This window comes from Chiloscyllium plagiosum, unplaced genomic scaffold, assembly GCF_037043375.1.
Source record: "Chiloscyllium plagiosum isolate Xiang-an unplaced genomic scaffold, Cpla_swu_hap1 HiC_scaffold_16, whole genome shotgun sequence".
NCBI classification, from domain to species: Eukaryota; Metazoa; Chordata; class Chondrichthyes; order Orectolobiformes; family Hemiscylliidae; genus Chiloscyllium; species Chiloscyllium plagiosum.
The window spans coordinates 86,018,104-86,038,078 of record NW_028270154.1 but is presented as its reverse complement, the minus strand read 5'-3'; the positions used below and the strand labels follow the sequence as shown (position 1 = coordinate 86,038,078).

General features: G+C 42.5%; 1 protein-coding gene across 2 annotated transcripts in view; it reads left to right on the top strand.

Moving 5' to 3' along the window:
- The window catches only part of LOC122556810 (slit homolog 3 protein-like), a 685,608-nt gene that overhangs the window by 628,314 nt on the left and 37,319 nt on the right, over positions 1 to 19,975 (top strand). For both annotated transcript variants that reach the window (XM_043704014.2, XM_043704015.2), the window contains 3 exons: positions 4,401 to 4,540; positions 10,496 to 10,589; positions 13,360 to 13,497. In XM_043704014.2, the coding sequence (XP_043559949.2) occupies positions 4,401 to 4,540; positions 10,496 to 10,589; positions 13,360 to 13,497 (372 nt within the window). The remainder of the gene's footprint in view (positions 1 to 4,400; positions 4,541 to 10,495; positions 10,590 to 13,359; positions 13,498 to 19,975) is intronic.

The window sequence follows — 19,975 nt, the reverse complement described above, 5'->3', positions numbered from 1 at the left end:
TAGGTCTATGGACCGTAATCTCAGTGCTTCATAGCTGGGAATTTAAAGGATAACCTATCTTACAGTTCACTTGCAAAGAATAGAAGCCACACGGCTCCTGAACACTCAAAGTTCCAACCTATTGTGATTCAGCAGCCACATCCAGTGCCCACAGTCCTGCTGGTGCTACCGATACATCAAGTACTCCCCACCCCTGAGGAGCTTCTCCCAGAGGAAGTGGGACTTCTTGTCCTTGGACTTCCTACATGCAGCCCATCAACACCAACTACTGCGCCAATGTCTGTGTGGCACGATGGCTCACTGGTTAACATTGCACAGTGTTAGAGACTCATGTTTAATCGCACCCTTGGGCGACTGTCTGTGTAGAGTTTGCACATTCTCCCTATCGCTGCGTGGCTTTCCTCTGGGTGGTCAGGTTTCTTCCCACAGTCCAAAGTTGTGCAGGTTAGGTGGATTGGCGATGGTAAATTGCCCATACTGTTCTGCGATGTGTAGGTTAGATGGATTAGCCATGGGAAATGCAGGATTACAGGGATAGGAGTCTGGGTGGGTTCTTTGGAGGGTTGGTATGGATTTGATGGGCTGAATGGCCTGCTTCCACACTGTAGAGATTCTGTGAACAGCCAAATAGTCATTAGAGTCTTGCTGGGCAGGCATTTCTCCCCTGGGATTTTGAGAATGGCTCCCTTGACATCTTAGGTAAGGAGGTGGAGAGCATGCCACCCTGTATAATACAGCCTTGATAGGATTTGCTCAGATGTCTTATTACAGAGTTGTCAGGAAAGTCTGGATTTGAAGGTTTAAAATGTTATAAAAGTTACCATGAGACGTGGCACAATAATTAAAGTGGGGACAAAAGGTGCAATGCTAACTTGATGACTTGGATTGGGCACTTTAGCTATTTGCATTTGGTGAGGGTGTTGAGGTAGATTCTGAGAGTACTCATACAATGGGGAAGAGAAGATTCTGAGCTGGTTCCCATTGAAACATTAAAGATTACTTTGACCTGTAATGATACCTTCGAGGTATTGATAAACTTCACAATTAGTGAACTCATGCTGAGTGGAAAAATTTAAGTGTTTCAATTTACTTTGAGAGTAGTAGATCTATGGAACCAGATACTCAGCTAGGCAGTGAAGATGTTGGCATGTTTAAGAGGTAACTGGTAAGGTATTTGTCCATTGGGTTTATTTGAAATCACAAGCTTTTGGAGCTCTGTTCCTTCATCAGGTAAAGTGACCTATTGGACTGTAACCTGGTGTTGTGCGATGTCTGCCTTTGTCCACCCCAATCCAAAACCAGCACCTCCACACCATGGTGAGGTACTAGCTAGAGAAAGTGACCCAAATGTGCCTGGAACCTTCCTGGGTTTTATAATGCAATTGGCACACAGCATAAGAGTTGACTCACTGATCAGTCAGTCCTGTTTTGCATTTCTAAAGAGAATTGTGGAATCATTGAGAGCCTGCTATATTATTTATGGGAAGGAAAATGTTAATTGAAAATTGCCCCTGTTGTTTCAAAGAAAAGAATGTTCAGCAAATGGGGGGATTTTTTTAATTGCAAACAAAACAGTTGGTTGTCAGCTTTGATGCAATGACAAAGTGAAGCCCTTGTGATCATTCATAATAATGCATTGGGAGTATGTTAAAATTGTATTGTGTTAACCTAACAAGGTTAAGCAGCACTCAAGACTTGCAGTTTCAAAAATACCTCATTGTCGGAGAGATGGTGACAGATTCATGTCTTTGGCTGCCGTGTTAGATTTTACAGATCTGCTATCTTTTCAAAATGCTTTCTTCATTGCCTGGAGCAGAAAATGAAACTCTGAAAGTTGATAGTATCTGAAAATCTCCCAGGAAATTAAGTTGATTTTATTGGGGGTTTATGGTTGAATGATTGCGTCTTTTGAAGTGTTATTTCTGGGCAGAGACTATGACTAAGCTCCCATGAACTTTCTACAGTCTCGTACACTAGGTTCAGAAATAAAAATGTCACGCTCTTGTCTGGTCTGCTGCATCAATAACCAAAGCCCAAGACAGCTTTGTTTACACTGGATAGGAGCCAATGATCCAGCGCAATAATAAGTATAATCAGTAAATGCCCAATAAAATTCATATTTTTAACCTTTGTGGATCTACATTGATTTAGCTTTTCTTACCACAGATCTCTGGTTTAATTGGAAAGTTGAAATTAAGAGAGTGTGGGGTGTGAGCTCACAACTTCTTAACATGTCCATTGTCTTGGTCAAAGTCAATAAAATCTAATGACCTTAACTCTTGAATATTCACTATAGAAATATCAGGTGCTCTTCTGTGCACACTGAGATGTATCTGAGTGATATTAGTACAGAATTTTGTGGTGAATTCTCAAGAGTATTTGCCTGAATAAGCATTAGTTTTGGATTGTTATTACTGAGCGAAAGTGAGGACCGCAGATGTCGGCGAAGTCAGAGTCAAAAAGGGTGGCGCTGGAAAAGCCACATTCCCGATGAAGGGCTTATGCTCGAAACGTCGACTCTTCTGCTTCTCGCTGCTACCTGACCTGCTGTGCTTTTCCAGCGCCACACTCTTCAATGTTGTTATTGAGGCAGGTAGCTCAAGTCAGGAAATCTCTCAACCACCTCAATGTAAAGCCCATCCAATCTATTTGCATTCTGTAGATAGATACAAGATGGGGTCAGGCCCATCATTTGGAGAAACAAACCCAGAGGCCAAAGGAATGGGAGAATGTCAAGGCAGACTGGCTAAAAGGCCCACCATGCTACTCTGGATTCTTGCCCCAGTTGTAAAAGTGCAGTTAGGAACTCTAGCCCTCACTACTCATTCACCCCATCACCTGATTCCTTACTGTCTCCTCGTGACGAACCTCACTCACACCCCCATGACTCCTTATGCTATCCTTGCCAACCTGCTGAGCATTCACCGTTGGCAGGGGCCATGTACAGCTGAAGTAAGAGTAATGAAGAAAAAATAAAAAGAGCAATCACTTTGTCTTGGTAGTCAAGGAAATTGCCATCTGTGAAGTCCCTCTCATACCTTTTAAGGTGAAAGCAAACAAACTTGAATTCATCACTCGCGTCAAAAGCAGCTAATTTTAAAAATACTCTTTAACCTGTCAGAGTCAGAAATCCCTGATGATATTATAACTTTGAAACTCAGACAAGCTTTTATAATAAAATGACAATAGTCCGTCAGGAAATGTTAACAAATGCTATACACCTATATCAACTGGCCTGTCAATTCAAGCAATTGGTATAGTCTTTTTTAAATAATCACTGGCATCATCCAGTTTTCTTACCCCCTATTAATTAGAGTTGAAAATTTAATTTTAAAAAAACTTAAGTTTAATAGATCGATTTTTCTTTCAAACATAGTTTAATATGCCAACTAGTGGGCTGCTTTGTCCTGAATGGTGTCAAGCTTCTTGAGTGTTGTTGGGGGCTGCCCCCATCCAGGGCAAGTGGGGAGTATTCCATCACACTCCTGACTTGTGCTTTGTAGATTGTGGACATTTTTGGGGAGTCAGGAGGTGAGTTACTTGCCACTGTATTTATAGCCTCAAAGAATGAGAAGTGATCTCTTGGAAGTTACAAAAGTCTTAAAGGGATAGATGTGGAAGATGCAGAAGGAATGTTTCTCCACAGTTTAGGTTCTGGAGCCAAGAGTCACAATTTCAGAATAAAAGGAAAGCTCTTTAGGACTGGGAATGGTGAATCTTTGGAATTGTCTCTCCCACGGGGCTGTGGAAACTCCCTGATTAAGTAAATTCAAGAAGACTCCATAACTAGAGGGCATAGGTTTAGGGTGCAAGGGGAAAGATTTCAAAGGGTCCTGAAGGGCGACTTTTTCACACAGAGGGTGGTGCGTGTATGGAATGAGCTGCCAGAGGAACTGCTGGAGGCTGGTACAATTACAACATTTAAAAGGCATCTGGATGGGTATGTGAATAGGAAGAGTTTAGAGGGATGTGGGCCAAATGTTGGAAAATGGGACTAGATTAATTTAGGATATCTGGTCAGCATGGATGAATTGGTTCGAAGGGTCTGGATGTGTGTACAATTACAAGGTTTAAAAGATATTTGGATAAGTACACGAATTAGAAAAGTTTGGAGGGATATGGGTCAGGATCAGGGAATTGGAACTAGTTTCATTTGGGATTACGTTCGGCAAGACCTGGTTGGACTGAAGGGTCTGTTTCCATGCTGTATGACTCTATGACTCAGATGATATGAGGATAGCGAAGGAAATGGCATTGGAGTAATCAATGGGCTATGGTCTAGAATGGGCTACTCCTGTTCTATGTTCACCATCCCATTTCTTATTGCTACACAGCACATATTTAATAAAGCCTTATTTTTCCATGTATCTTTAAGTTATTTTTGCTCGTTTTTGTTCCAGGTGCCTTTGTCCTGCAGGTTTTGAAGGGCAGCTGTGCGAGATAAATCCTGACGACTGCGAGGATAATGACTGTGAAAATAACGCCACTTGTGTCGATGGAATCAATAACTACGCCTGCCTTTGCCCGCCTAACTACACAGGTATGGATGGTATGCATCACAGGAACAGGATTTCCTTACTACCGTACTAAAATCTTGAGGACTTTTTCAGGGCCTATCCATAGCCACACAAAATAGAAGCCACTAGTATAGAGTAATCTCAGCAACCCTGAGTTTGGGAAGGGGAGGAGCACTCACATTGCCAGTACTGGGTTCCAATCGAGCATCTCTTGTTTGAAAGTGTGTATGAAAGCTTAGGACCCTGGAGCAGTCTTGCAAAGAAGTCACAGAGCTGCTCCTCACTGGGTGCAAATGGCAGAGCATGGGCAGAAATCAGAAGAGGAGGGAAAACTGTACAGAATTACACAGAACTTGGCAAAGTCTAGTCTTGGGAATGTTAGAAACGTTTGCAAAGAAGCCTATGGAGTAGACTGACTGCTGTGGGGTGGTCGATTTGTGGAATAGTTTTTTCAATAATGCAAGATTGGAAACTAGTACATCTCTGATTAAAGTATATTGTAGGATTTAGCCTTAATAGTGCAATAAACAGCGTTATAAAGAAGCCCCATGCTTGCACTCAGTTGTTGACTTCACCCTCTCTTCAATCAGTCTGTCTCAAACCCAAACTTATGGATATGAGCTTAGCAGCACCATAAGAAAGTGCATGTGTGTGGCCATCAATTAGGAGCAGTATTCATTCTATTTGTCTTGAAATAAGCTCAGAACTTGACCTTACATGGGAAGCAGCATTTAGGAAAGGTTCTAGCAAAGGGATGATCATCATCCCTTTGCTAGAACCTTTCCTCTCTCAAGTCGTTATTCATGAGGGCAATGGGTGTCTTGCCCACCACTTGACAAACTGCAGTGGGAGCCCAACACCACTTTTTTCTGGGTGACTCAACGCTACTGCAATCCATTCAGGCACTTGTGAGGACAGCATCCGTACTCCCACTCGATGAAGGCCCCAGTACGGGAAATATCCCTCCCTCAAGAGCTACCAAACTTTCTAATATACCCCTCAACTGATCCTGCTACCTTGTAGAAAAAACCTTCACGACAATTAAGAAGAATCTGTAATAAAATACACATTCAAAGAAAACACAGGGTGTTTCCATTTGGCTCATTAGTGTTCAGAGCGTTCTGTGATTTCTAAGCTTTCACAATGTGCCCCACATGTGCATATCCTTTTCATCCTTGAGAGATGGCATGTGGTTCCCAGGCAAGGATTACCTCCCATCTAAACCACAAAGGATGGTGTGTATCAGGAGGATTAAAATCGGAGATCAAAAGATTGGGGTTTACCTTCTTATAACCAGATCAGAGGCAACCCAAAATCCACAGGAAATCTTCTCACTTCAACCTGAGAACACACACAAAAAAGTCACTCCCCTGGGTAAGCTGATGTAGATTCCATGATAAACAGCCCAAAGCTTGCAAATATTACCTCTTTTCATGGTGACATGGATATTAAAAGCATTTCTTTGCAATCCTGCCTATGTAACCTCGCCTTGATCTTTCAGAGATGCCTTCAATTCCAATGGTCCTCTACTGTTCTAGCCCACAAATAAGGCTGCCCACTAATTTCTCTTGCTGAATTTTGTTCCTAATTCAGACTACTATATGCCATATATGCACATAACTCAATGGAAGTTCTTAAAGTGTGATGCTGGGAGTTAGGGTAATTTGAGACCTCAGGAAGTGGTCAGCCTTGCTTCTTTTTGATGCATGCCAGAGCCAAGTGAAAGTACTGTGTTTATGAACCATAAGCATCAGTGGAAACATTGGTGGTGATGGTGGAAGAGCTGGAACCTCGATGGACAATGGCTGCTTGCAGGCTGAGGGTCCTTGAAGAAGAACACACATGAAGAAGGCAATAGCTCATGTATTTTCCCTCAGTTGAATTGCTCATTGTTTTGAAAATCAGAAACTCCCAAGTATAACAGAAGTTGGAAGTATAATACCGTAAAGCCTGCAGAAATGAGCAAAGAGCCTATCTTTTAGGCTGATCACTTGAAGTGAGTAGTGGATCCAACAGTGTACATTTGCTATAAGTTTTGCCCATTTCTGATGTAGACTTAGAGCATTAAGAGTCTGTGTATGCATAGCATGAATATCATGTCTTTTAGGACTTCTCAAATCACTTCACATGCATAAATTACTTTTACAAGTGCAATCACTGTTGACGTGCAGGCAAGCAGCAGTTGATGAGCTCATTAGAAAGTGTTCCATGGAATAATTGAGATAAAGGAGCGGTTAATCAGTTTTTAGGAAGTGTTGACTGTGGGAGGAAAGCCACTTTTCTTCAAATTAAGTCACCAAATCATTAATGGGCAAATGGAGCCTTGGATTAACACCTCACCTGACAGAGAGCCAAGTAGAAATTGGACTTGGACAGTTACAAAGAACAGCATTGTGGTGCTGATTGCCATAGATTGTGTGGCACACCTGAATGTTGGAAGTCAACTAAATTGAATGTCGAGTGGGCATTTACTGGGTAGTTGATGAAGTGCCACCTCTTTTGTGCTAAAGCCAAGAGGAATGTTGGACCTGGGGCTCAGACAGCCCTCACTGAGTTCTCTACTAGACTGCGGAAAACAGATTTGAGTGCTGGGTTAGTACATGAAGCCATGGCTTTCTGACTAAGAGTGCCAACACTTGAGCCAAGCTAACTTTTCATTGAGCCAATTTGTGTGAGATGTGTGGTGGTGTCCAGAATGCACTTATAGAGGTAGATGTGACTATTGTAGAGGTAGACTGAGAAGATTTGCAAGGGATGGGTGATTGCTGTTTCTGTTGTTTTGTGTGAGGCAATCAAATTTTTCAAAAGTTATTCAGCAATTTCTAAAATGTTAGAAAATAGAATGTCTGCAAAATGGGTGGAGGCTATTTGGCCCATCATGCCTGCACCAACTCCTCAAACAAGTATCATTATCTAATGGTGAGCGCCTGCATGTTCCCCATACCCTTCAACTCTATTTCTACCTGAATAATCGGCTCATGCCCTTTTGAATGCCTCAATTGAATCTGCCTCCGTCACATCTCTTGGAAATGTATTCCATCCGCGAGCTGCTCACTGTGTGAAACAATTTATTCCCACATCACTCTTGCTTCTTTTGCACATTACTTTAATTACACTATTCCCTCTTGTTCATGTTCCTTTTATGAGGAGAACAGCATCTCCCTATCTACTCTATCCAGCTTGCTCATGAGGTTGAAAACCGCAATCTAATAGAGTCATAGCACCACACAGCACCGAAACAGACCCTTCAGCCCAACTTGTCCATGCTGACCAAATTTCCCAAATGAAATTAGCCCCATTTGTTTGCTTTTGGCCCATGTTCCTCTAAACACTTCCGACTCATCTGCCTGTCCAATGTATTTTAAATGTTGTAACTGTCCTTGCATCTACCAATTCCTCTGGCAGTTCATTCCACGTACAAACCACTGTCTCTGTGAAAAAGTTGCCCCTTAGGTCCCTTTTAAATGTTTCTCCTCTCATCTTAAAAATGTGCCACCTAGTTTTGAACTCGCCCACTTTAGGGAAAAGACCTTTGTTATTCATCTTATCCCTCATGATTTTATGAAATTCTATAAGGTCATCTCTGAGCCTCCTCAGCTCCAGTTGAAAATATCCCAGCCTATCCTTACAACTCAAACCCACCAGTCTCAGCAACATCCTGGTAAATCTCTTCTGAACCCTCTCCAATTTAATAGTATCCTTCCTATGGCAGGGTGACCAGAATTGTACATAGTATTCCAAAGGTGGCCTCACCAATGTCCTGTACAACTGCAATGTGATGTCCCAACTCCTATACTCAATGGTCTGAGCAATGGAGGCAAGCGTGTCAAATGCCTTCTTAACCACCCTTCTACTTGGTGATGCAAGTTTCAAAGAATTATGCATCTGAATCCCTAGGTCTCTCTGCTCGATAACAGTTCCAAGGCCCCACCATTATCTGTATAAGTCCTGACCTTGTTTGTTTTACCAAATTGCATACTTCGTATTTATCCAAATTAAACCCCATCTGCCACTCCACAGCCCATTGGCCCAATTGATCAAGATCCCTTTGTAATTTTTGATAACCTTCTTCATTGTTGACTTCATGACCAATCCTAGTGTCATCCACAAACTTACTTAGATGCTTCCTATGTTCTCATCCAAACTATTTATATAAATGACAAACAAAAGTGGACCCAGGACTGATCTTTATGGAAGATCTCTGGTCACCGGCCTTCAGTCCAAAAAACAATCCTACATCACCACCTTCTGTCTCCTACCATCAAGTCAATTTTGTACCCAATTGGTAAGCTCTCCCTGAATCCCATGTGATCCAACTTTACTAATTAGTCTACCATGTGGAATCTTGTGAAGGGCTTCACTGAAGTCCATGTAGGCAACATCTATTGCTCTGCCTTCATCAATCTTTTTCGTTGCTTCTTCAAAAATTCTATCAGGGTTATGAGACAGTTTCCCACGCACAATCCCTAATTGCTGACTATCCCTAATCTCTGCCTCTCCAAATGCATCTCCTCTCAGCCGCCTTCCCTCTGAGGCAAACAGTACCAGTTTCTTTCTGAAATTTCTCAGAACTGAAATTTCTCGTCTCAGGAACCATGTTAATCCCTTCTGAACTCTCTCCAATACTTTCACACCTTCCCTAATGCGGTGGCAACCAGACTGTATATCATCCTCTAGCTGAGATCTAACGAGTGTCTTGTACAAGTTCAACATCACCTCCTTGGCTCTTCTACTCAATGCCCCTATTGATTAAGTCAAAAACATCATCTGCTTTATTAACTGCTCTCACCACTTGTCCTGTGCCTTCAATGATCTGTGCACACATACATCTCGGTTCTCTGCTCCTGCTCCTATCCTCTATTTGTCTCTGCTTTTCAATGTTTTTCCTATCAAAGTGCATCACTTCACATTTCTTTGCATCAAACACTCTTGTGTTTTTTAAAAATGAGACATATGCCCACTGTTTTGTTTTGTCGTGAACTAACTCAGTATCCAATTAAGTTACTTGGTTTCACAATGAATCTGATCAGTTTAAAAAAAAGAAATATCAAATCATGATCTCACCTTCTAGTAACTCTTTTCTATGATTAAATTCAAACAGAAAAGTGGTGTGTAAGTGGGAGAGAGGCCAAAGGGTTTCTTAGCTGCTAACTGGTGAGCTTGTACAATTGGTGGAAATTATTTCGTACTTAAGTGGTGCTGCAGGACCTTACTTTCGTCATTAAAAACATCCAGAGGCTAAGTACCAGCCCCAAATCTGTGATGATTTATTGACAATTATTGTGGTAATGCAGCAATTCAAATTACAATTTTTTAACAGTTACTCCATAGAAAGAATCTTATCTGGATGCATCACAGCCTGGTCTTCCCAAAACCGCAAGAAACTGGGGAGGGTTGTAAAAAAAGCCCAGTCCATTATGCAAACCAACTTCCCATCCATTGACTTCATCTATCCTTCCCATTGCCTTGGGAAAGCAGCTAACATAATCAAAGACCCCTCCTACCCCGGTTATACTCTCTTCCACCCTCTTCCGTTAGGCAGAAGATATAGGTTTGAATACACTTATGAACAGATTCAAGAACGGCTTCTTCCCTGCTGTTATCAAACTTTTGAATGGACCTCTTTCATGTAAATGTTGATCTTTCACTGCACCAGCTCTACCATTCTATCCTGCACTCTGTAGTGTTAAATGATCTGCCTGTAAAGCACATAAGACAACACTTGTCACTGTACCTCCGTAATCCTGACAATGATAACTCACATCAAATCAATTCCTTGAAGCTCACAGGGGAAGTCAGCAACAGCAGAATGGTGCAAATTGTCCAGGAACTTTTGGTGATTCCCCAACTCACAGAATGTTCTGCTGTCACCAGAAATTTATGTATTAATAACAGCTTGCATATTTAAAATTTACTGTATTTTTCCAAACAATTCCTGCTTTTAACACCTAAGTGATATGCTCCTTCTCTCTCCATAGGAGAACTATGTGAAGAGGTGATAAACTACTGTGTTCCAAGCCATAATCCTTGCCAGCATGGCTCCAAATGTATCTCAAAGGACAGGAAGTACAGGTGAGTACAGGGATTTATCATTCAGTCATCATATGACTTCAGTCTATCAATTTTATAAACTTTAACAAAAAGTTAAATGTCTTCACTATTTTGTTTGATATCTCCTAACTTTCCAACCTGTGAAAAAAGAACTTGGACTTACATAACTCTTTTGGTAAGATATGCCAATGTGCTTCTCTATCAGTGAAATGCTTTTGAAGTGTGAGCAAACAGAGCAGTCAAATTGATCAACTACAAGATGCACAAGAAAGAGATTGTGGCTTTAAGAGGTGTGTTTTGTCCTGGTTTCTTTTAGACAGAGATTGGAGGACAGGTGATGAGCAATCTATAAGAAGATAAATAATTTGTGAGGCCTTGGATTTTTTTTTTTTAGTTGAAATAATAGAAGCAGCCTGAGTGCGTGTGGTCAAGCTCTTAAAGATCCAGGATTTTTCGTTAGGTTTCGGTAGTTGTTATTGGAGTCTCAGCAGGATTGGAAGGCAGTGAATCTCTCCTGGCTGCTACACTTTCTCTCTCTGAGTTGTCTGTTGATGTCCTTTCCTCCTGGATTGGAGAACTGCATGTGGGGAAAATCTGTTTTCTGAATTTGCCTTTATGCTAAGGGTGTGTTTAACGGATGTTACTACATTGGAATAGTCAATTAGTAATAGTTAGTGTACCTATTATTCTGTTAAGCTTTCCAATAGAGTTAAGTTATTCCAATTCCTTATTTCTTTTGTTGTATTTTAACCATAGTGTTTGGATAAATTGTGTTTTACTTCATGATGAGTAGTTTGACTAATCGAATTGCATCTGGAATTTTGCATTTACCTTAGAAATAAGAAAAGGCGATCTTCTTAATATATTTTGAGGCTGTCTGGTCCATAACAAAATGAAGTCTCAAGAATCTGTTTTCACACTGGACATGATTGAGGGATAAATGTTGGCCAGAGCACCATAAAAACCTCTGGCTCTTTGGAATGCCATGGGAACAGGCAGACCTCAACTTAATCTTGCCTCTAAAAGAGGTACCAAATATCTCACTCAGTGCACAATTGTCAAGGATGACTTTCACTCTGACCTCCCCTCTCTCTCCCTAAGAACACATTTTTAAAAAACTTTGCATGTTGCTATGACTGAGATCAGGAAGTTACACAGGTATCAAGTTCCATCGCTCCATCTTTCTGAATCTCCAGAATGTTGTCAGTCGGGTTGAAATTGAACCTGTAAGGTGATTAAAACATAGACAGTCACATCCGTGGTCAGCTGTGTACTCCATAGATATTGAATGTCAGTTGTGTGGTACAATAGGAAACTCAAGCATTTTCATCTATGTGGGATCTCCTGCAGAATTTTCCAATTTCTCTCCAATATTTTCCAATGAAGGGTGCACACCCACTGCCCCGCCATCCAATCTCTTAATCTTGCATGTCCTCCCTAAGATTATGGATTTTCCCAATTGCGGTGTAAGCTAGGGAATAGTCATTTGTTGAGAAGAACATTCAAGGAGTTGAAGCAGATTTCCCATCAAGGTTTTGTCCCTCCTCTACCACAGAGAAGATGGTTCCTCTGGGATTGATTGAGAATAGGAAGTCAGAATTGCAACTGGACAGGTTAAAACCCCAGTGGTGCTGTATTCTGGCCCTCCAACATTTGTCCTTTCCGCAGGTCTCCCTTATATAGCTCAGTCAATGCTGCCTTATTTTGAGTCACTTACAGCCATGGACAGAGTAGTTTAGGATTGTGTTCCCTTGGGTGAAGATTTGTAGCTCGGGTGCTCGTTGTTGTGGTTCTGTTCGCCGAGCTGGAAATTTTTGTTGCAAACGTTTCGTCCCCTGTCTAGGTGACATCCTCAGTGCTTGGGAGCCTCCTGTGAAGCGCTTCTGTGGTGTTTCCTCCGGCATTTATAGTGGCCTGTCCCTGCCGCTTCCGGTTGTCAGTTTCAGCTGTCCACTGTAGTGGCCGGTATATTGGGTCCAGGTCGATGTGTTTGTTGATGGAGTTTGTGGATGTTTGTGAATGTAGTGTACAAAATCCCATGCAAGGACTGCACAAAACACTATATAGGACAAACAGGAAGACAGCTAACGATCCGCATCCACGAACATCAACTAGCCACGAAACGCCACGACCAGCTATCCTTAGTAGCCACACACGCAGACGACAAGCAACATGAATTCGACTGGGACAACACTACCATTATAGGGCAAGCCAAACAAAGAACAGCCAGGTAATTCCTAGAAGCATGGCACTCATCCACAAACTCCATCAACAAACACATCGACCTGGACCCAATATACCAGCCACTACAGCGGACAGCTGAAACTGACAACCGGAAGCGGCAGGGACAGGCCACTATAAATGCCGGAGGAAACACCACAGAAGCGCTTCACAGGAGGCTCCCAAGCACTGAGGATGTCACCTAGACTGGGGACGAAACGTTTGCAACAACAATTTCCAGCTCGGCGAACAGAACCACAACATTGTGTTCCCTTCCAATCCCCCTTTCTCACTCCATTGGGAGCAACTTTCTGGGCTGTAGTTACATAGATGTTACCAACCTTCGAGTACCACATCCAACAGGTCATTCTTCTTTTATGTACTTGGACAGGGAGTAACAGAAGGTCATTTGCTACTGAACTGACCTGGATCCTCTTTGTCTTCGGTGTTTATACAGAGATTTTCCATATGGGGACCACTTCATTACAATGCAGTATGGTTTTGTGATGATTGCAGTGTGCTGTGGAGTTTTCCTTCAGTGAAATTTTCCAATCTTTGCCACTTCCAACAGATGTGAGTGTTTGCCTGGATACACTGGTGAAAACTGCCAAACTGATTATGACGACTGTGTGGAAAATAAGTGTCGGCACGGTGCACGATGTGTTGATGCTGTTAATGGTTACACATGTGTCTGCCCCACTGGCTTCAGGTAAGTGATGAGGTTTTCTATTGAGGGAAAAACTGAACTTCAGGCCGTTTCAGATTTGTATTAAATTCTGTTTTCATAGAATCCCTAGAGTGAGGGAACAAGCCATTCAGCCCATCAAGTCTCCAGAGAGCATCCTATCCAATTCCTGGCACCCTGCATTTCCCAAAGCTAACCCACATGGTCTGTACACTTCAGCCTGGCCAATCCACCTAACCTGCACGTATTTTGGACCGTGGGAGGAAAGCAGAGCACCCAAAGGAAACCCACGCAGATACAGAGAGAACGTGTAAACTCTACACAGACAGTCACCTGAGACTGGAATTGAAACCAGGTCCTTGGTGCTGTGAGGCAGCAGTGCTCACCACTGAGCCACCATGCCAACCTGTTAGGTTGGTTTCTTTTTCTGATGTCCTCATTCCTACCAAGATCTAGATCAACTGGTGCCTGTTCTACTGGAACTTGCTTTTGGGAATTGTTGGATAAATGATACCAGTCCGATCTCTGTCCCTTGCAATCCTAACTACAGCAGTCAATCTTTCATTCGTCTGTTATTGGACAAGTGTGAGTGTGGGTGTTTTGTATTGTTTCCCAGAAATTGCTTCTTACAGGACCTCTGTAAGAAGATCATTTTTAAGGGCTTTGGCAAGAGTTAGAGAGGGTGTCAAAACCAGACTGAACAAAGATGCTTTAATTGGTTGATTTTGATCAATATAAATTTGGAGTTGTATGCGGGATCTCCCAGCGCTCTCTCTTTCAGTGCTTCCAGCTAAGTGTTTACCTGATTTGGCAATGCTTATGTTTCTCCCAGTACATAAACCAAGAGTGGATATTTAGGTAATAGAGAATAATCCGACAGGACCGTTCTTTTATTTTTTTCTTTGTTTCAATTGAAGTCTTCTGTAGCCAAATGTTTGTCACTTATTCTTTTTTTCTGCAAATGAATTTTGTGCGTTTCTCTGGAAGGTGGGAACTTGTTCTGATCCCAAATATAGATTGACCTCACTACCAGCTCCCCCTTTACCCCCATCCCAACAAACCCATTCCCATTTGCTAGGGCTGACTGGAACATAAGAAATCTAAGAAATAGCAATAGGAGTAGGCCACCTGACCCATTGAGCCATTTAATAAGATCATGGCTGATCTTTTTGTGGACTCAAGTCCACTTACCCGCCCGCTCACCATAACCCTTAATTCCTTTACTGCTCAAAAATCTATCTTTGCCTTAAAAACATTCAGTGAGGACGCCTCAACTGCTTCACTGGGCAGGGAATTCCACAGATTCACAGCCCTTTGGGTGAAAAAGGTCCGAGGAGAAAGTGAGGTCTGCAGATGCTGGAGATCAAAGTTGAAACTTTATTGCTGGAACAGCACAGCAGGTCAGGCAGCATCCAGGGAACAGGAGATTCGACGTTTCGGGCACAGGCCCTTCCTCAGGAATGAGCAGAGAGTGTTCAGCAGGCACTGAAATCTTTGTAGAGAGAGGCAGAGAGCTTCTTCAAGGAAGGCATCCTTGTAAGAGGATTCGCAGTAGGTTGAAATCTTCGAGGAGAAAGTGAGGTCTGCAGATGCTGGAGATCAAAGTTGAAACTTTATTGCTGGAACAGCACAGCAGGTCAGGCAGCATCCAGGGAACAGGAGATTCGACGTTTCGGGCACAGGCCCTTCCTCAGGAATGAGCAGAGAGTGTTCAGCAGTCACTGAAATCTTTGTAGAGAGAGGCAGAGAGCTTCTTCAAGGAAGGCATCCTTGTAAGAGGATTCGCAGTAGGTTGAAATCTTCGAGGAGAAAGTGAGGTCTGCAGATGCTGGAGATCAAAGTTGAAACTTTATTGCTGGAACAGCACAGCAGGTCAGGCAGCATCCAGGGAACAGGAGATTCGACGTTTCGGGCACAGGCCCTTCCTCAGGAATGAGCAGAGAGTGTTCAGCAGGCACTGAAAAAGTTCCTGCTCAATTCAGGCCTAAATCTGCTCCCCCTTTATTTTGAGGCTATGCCCCCTAGTTCTAGTTTCACCCACCAGTGGAAACAACCTCTCTGCTTCGATCTTATCCATTCCTTTCACAATTTTAGATGTAGCTATAAGATCCCCCCTCATTCTTCTAAATTCCAATGAGTACAGTCCCAGTCTACTCAATTTCCCCTCACAAGCCAACGCTCTCAATTCCAGAATCAACCGAGTGAACCTCCTCTGCATCCTCTCGAGTGCCAGTACATCCTTTCTCAAGTAAGGAGATTGAAACATACAGAGTACTCCAGCTATGGCCTGCCTAGCACCCTATACAGCTGCAGCATAATGTCCCTGTTTTTAAGCTTCATCCCTCTAGGAATGAAGGACAGTATTCCATTTGCCTTCTTCATTATCTGCTCTATTTGCAAATCAGTCCAGATTTTATAGACTGTGTGCAGCAACTCAACATGAGTCAATGGATCAAGAGCTGGATCACTGTCCACCACCAATCTGTGCTGCTGGGCAGTACGACACCTCATGCATTCACTGATCTTCAATAACACTCATGTGTGATCCACATGATAAGGGAGCTTGCACCCCTGATGAAATCTTAGAAGTAACAGAGATGTTTCCAGCCTGCAGTGAAATACCAAATAGCAGGCTGTTATTTATCGGTCTAAGTAGTCTTACCTTGAGTAGAAGTAAGCAGTCATAAGGAAAGCATCAAAGTTGGTAATACGGGATATTCACAAGCACTGAGATTTCTGATCTACTTTAAATTTAATTGAGGTACTGACATAATGCCCTGTTTGAGTTTATGATGAGGAACCAAACTGCCAGACTACGTGGTCACAGTCTGAGCCCACAGACAGGATTACCAGATGGTGTCCTGCACAATGATCTGTCACAACTGAGAAGAACACATTGATTAAACAAACTGAGCACTTGAAAGATAGCGAGCACATGGCAAGTGACGGAAATATTATAACTTCACGCAAAAACATTACTCAACTTCATAAATACAGGGACACCACTTGTCAGGCCCAAACTTGTAGCAGCCAGAACTACCTCCTGCACATCAGAAACAGTAGCCGTACCAGCAACAAAAACAGAAATTGCTGGAAAAGCTCAGTAGGTCTGGTAGCATCTTTAGAGTGGGATACGGAAGACTCCATTTATTGATCGAGTTTGTGATGCACTCTCCAATTTGCTCCTTTTGATTGTCATCACATTTTTACTTCAACTCAGTCAAGAGCCACATGATACCAGGTTATAGTCCAACAGATTATTTAAAATCACAAGCTTTCAGAGCGCTGCTCCTTCATCAGATGAAGTGGAGAGAGGCGCACAGGCACAGAATAAATAGATGGAGAGATAATGGAAAGACAATTCCAGGTAATTAAGAGTGTCAGCAGATAAATACAAATGGTGTGAGTGGAGTATCGACAGGCTGAATAATAAATCTCTGCGGGTGATCAAGAGTGTCAAACAGTGTGAGTAAAGTGTCACCAGCTGAATAACAAGTGAAGAGATGACCTATGAATTGATTAATTAATACAGCAAGATAATTGGAGTTTTATGAAAAGATATATAGCTCGGGTTGTGGGTAAAGTTGTAGATTTGTTCACCAAGCTGATGTATTTTTCTGCAGACACCTCGCTAGGTGACATCATGAGTGCGCCTCCAGTGTAGCGATGGTGGTTTGTCCCTCCTGGTATTTACATGCCTCTGTTTCCTGAGACGTCCACTTCTGTATCTGATTGGTTTGTACATGGGGTCATGGGGTCAATTCAATGTGTTGTCTAAGTTCTAGTTGGAGTGCCAGGTTTAAAGGAATTCCTCCCTCTCCCCACTCCCCAATACAAACTAATCAGAGACAGAAGCAGAAGTACCAAAAGACTGGGATATCATAGCAATTAAGAAACACGGCTCAGGGATGGGCAGGACTGGCAGCTTAATGTTCCAGGATACAAATCCTACAGGAAGGATAGAAAGGGAGGCAAGAGAGGAGGGGGACTGGCATTTTTGATAAGGGATAGCATTACAGCTGTGCTGAAAGAGGATATATCCAGGGAAGTTATTTTGGTGGAACTGAGAAATAAGAAAGGGATGATACCTTTATTGCGATTGTAATGTAGACAATCTAATAGTCGGAGGGAAATTGAGAAACAAACTTGTAAGGAGTTCTCAGCTATCTGTAAGAATAATAGAGTGGTTTATGGTATGAGATTTTAACTTTCCAAACATAGATTGGAACTGCCATAGTGTTAAGGGTTTAGATGAATAGGAATTTCTTTAGTGTGTACAAGACAATTTTCTGATTCAGTATGTTGATGTACCTACGAGAGAAGGTGCAAAACTTGACCTACTCTTGGGAAATAAGGCAGGGCAGGTGACGGAGGTGTCAGTGGGGGACCACTTTGGGGCCAGCGACCATAATTCTATTAGATTTAAAATAATGATGGAAAAGGATAGACCAGATCTAAAAGTTGAAGTTCTAAATTGGAGAAAGGTCAATTTTGATAGTATTAGGCAAGAACTTTCGAAAGCTGATTGGGGACAGACGTTCGCAGGTAAAGGGATGGCTGAAAAATGGGAAGCCTTCAGAAATGAGATAACGAGAATCCAGAGAAAGTATATTCCTGTCAGGGTGAAAGGAAAGGCTGGTAGGTATAGGGAATGCTGCATGACTAAACAAATTGAGGTTTTGGTTATGAAAAAGAAGGAAGCATATATAAGATATAGACAGGATAGATCGAGTGAATCCTTAGAAGAGTATAAAGGAACTAGTAGTATACTTAAGAGGGAAATCAGTTGGGCAAAAAGGGGACATGAGATAGCTTTGGCAAATAGAATTAAGGAAAATCCAAAGAGTTTTTACAAATATATTAAGGACAAAAGGGTAACTAGAGAGAGAATAGGGCCCCTCAAAGATCAGCAAGGCAGCCTTTGTGTGGAGCCGCAGAAAATGGGGGAGATCCTAAATGAGTATTTTTTACTGTGGAAAAGGATATGGAAGATATAGACTATAGGGAAATAGATAGTGACATCTTGCAAAATGTCCATATTACAGAGGAGGAAGTGCTGGATGTCTTGAAATGGGTAAAGGTGGATAAATCCCCAGGACCTGATCAGGTGTACCCTAGAACTCTGTGTGACAAGTGATTGCTGGGCCTCTTGCTGAAATATTTGTATAATCGATAGTCATAGATGAGGTGCTAGAAGACTGGAGGTTGGCTAATATGGTGCCACTGTTTAAGAAGGGTGGTAAGGACATGTATTTGGAAAGGCAAGGACTAATTAGGGAGAGTCAGGATGGCGTTGTGCATTATAAATCATGTCTCACAAACTTGATTGAATATTTTGAGGAAGTAACAAAGAGGATTGATGAGGGCAGAGTGGTAGTTGTGATCTATATGGACAGTCAGGCGTTCGACAAGATTCCCCATGGGAGACTGATTAGCAAGGTTAGACCTCACGGAATACAGGGAGAACTAACCATTTGGATACAGAACTGGCTCAAAGGTAGAAGATAGAGGGTGGTGTTGGAGGGTTGTTTTTCAGACTGGAAGCCTCTGACCAGTGGAGTGTCACAAGGATCGGTGCTGGGTCCTCTACTTTTTGTCATTTACATAAATGATTTGGGTGTGAGCATAAGAGGTACAGTTAGTAAGTTTGCAGATGATACCAAATTGGATGTGTAGTGGACAGCAAACAAGGTTACTTCAGATTACAACAGGATCTTGACCTGATGGGCCAATGAGCTGAGAAGTGGCAGATGGAGTTTAATTCAGATAAATGTGAGGTGCTGCATTTTGGGAAAGCAAATCTTAGCAGGACTTATACACTTAATGGTAAGGTCCTCGGGAGTGTTACTGAACAAAGAGACCTTGAAGTGCAGATTCATAGCTCCTTGAAAGTGGAGACACAGGTAGACGGGATAGTGAAGACAGCATTTGGTATGCTTTCCTTTATTGGTCAGAGTATTGAGTACAGGAGTTGGGAGGTCATGTTGCGGCTGTACAGGACATTGATTAGGCCACTTTTGGAATATTGCATGCAATTCTGGTCTTCTTCCTATCAGAAAGATGTTATGAAACTTGCAAGGGTTCAGAAAAGATTAGCAAGGATGTTGCCAGGGTTGGAGGATTTGAGCTATGAGGAGAGGCTGAACAGGCTGGGGCTGTTTTCCCTGGAGCGTCGGAGGTTGAGGGGTGATCTTATAGAGGTTTATAAAATTATGAGGGGCATGGATAGGATAAATAGGCAAAGTCTTTTCCCTGGGGTCAGGGAGTCCAGAACTAGAGGGCAGAGGTTTAGGGTGAGAGGGGAAAGATATAAAGAGACCTACGGGGCAACTTTTTCACAGAGAGGGTGGTACGTGTATGGAATGAGCTGCCAGAGGAAGTGATGGAGGCTGGTACAATTGCAACATTTAAAAGGCATTTGGATGGGTATATGAATAGGAAGGGTTTGGAGGGATATGGGCCAGGTGCTGGCAGGTGGGACTAGATTGGGTTGGGATATCTG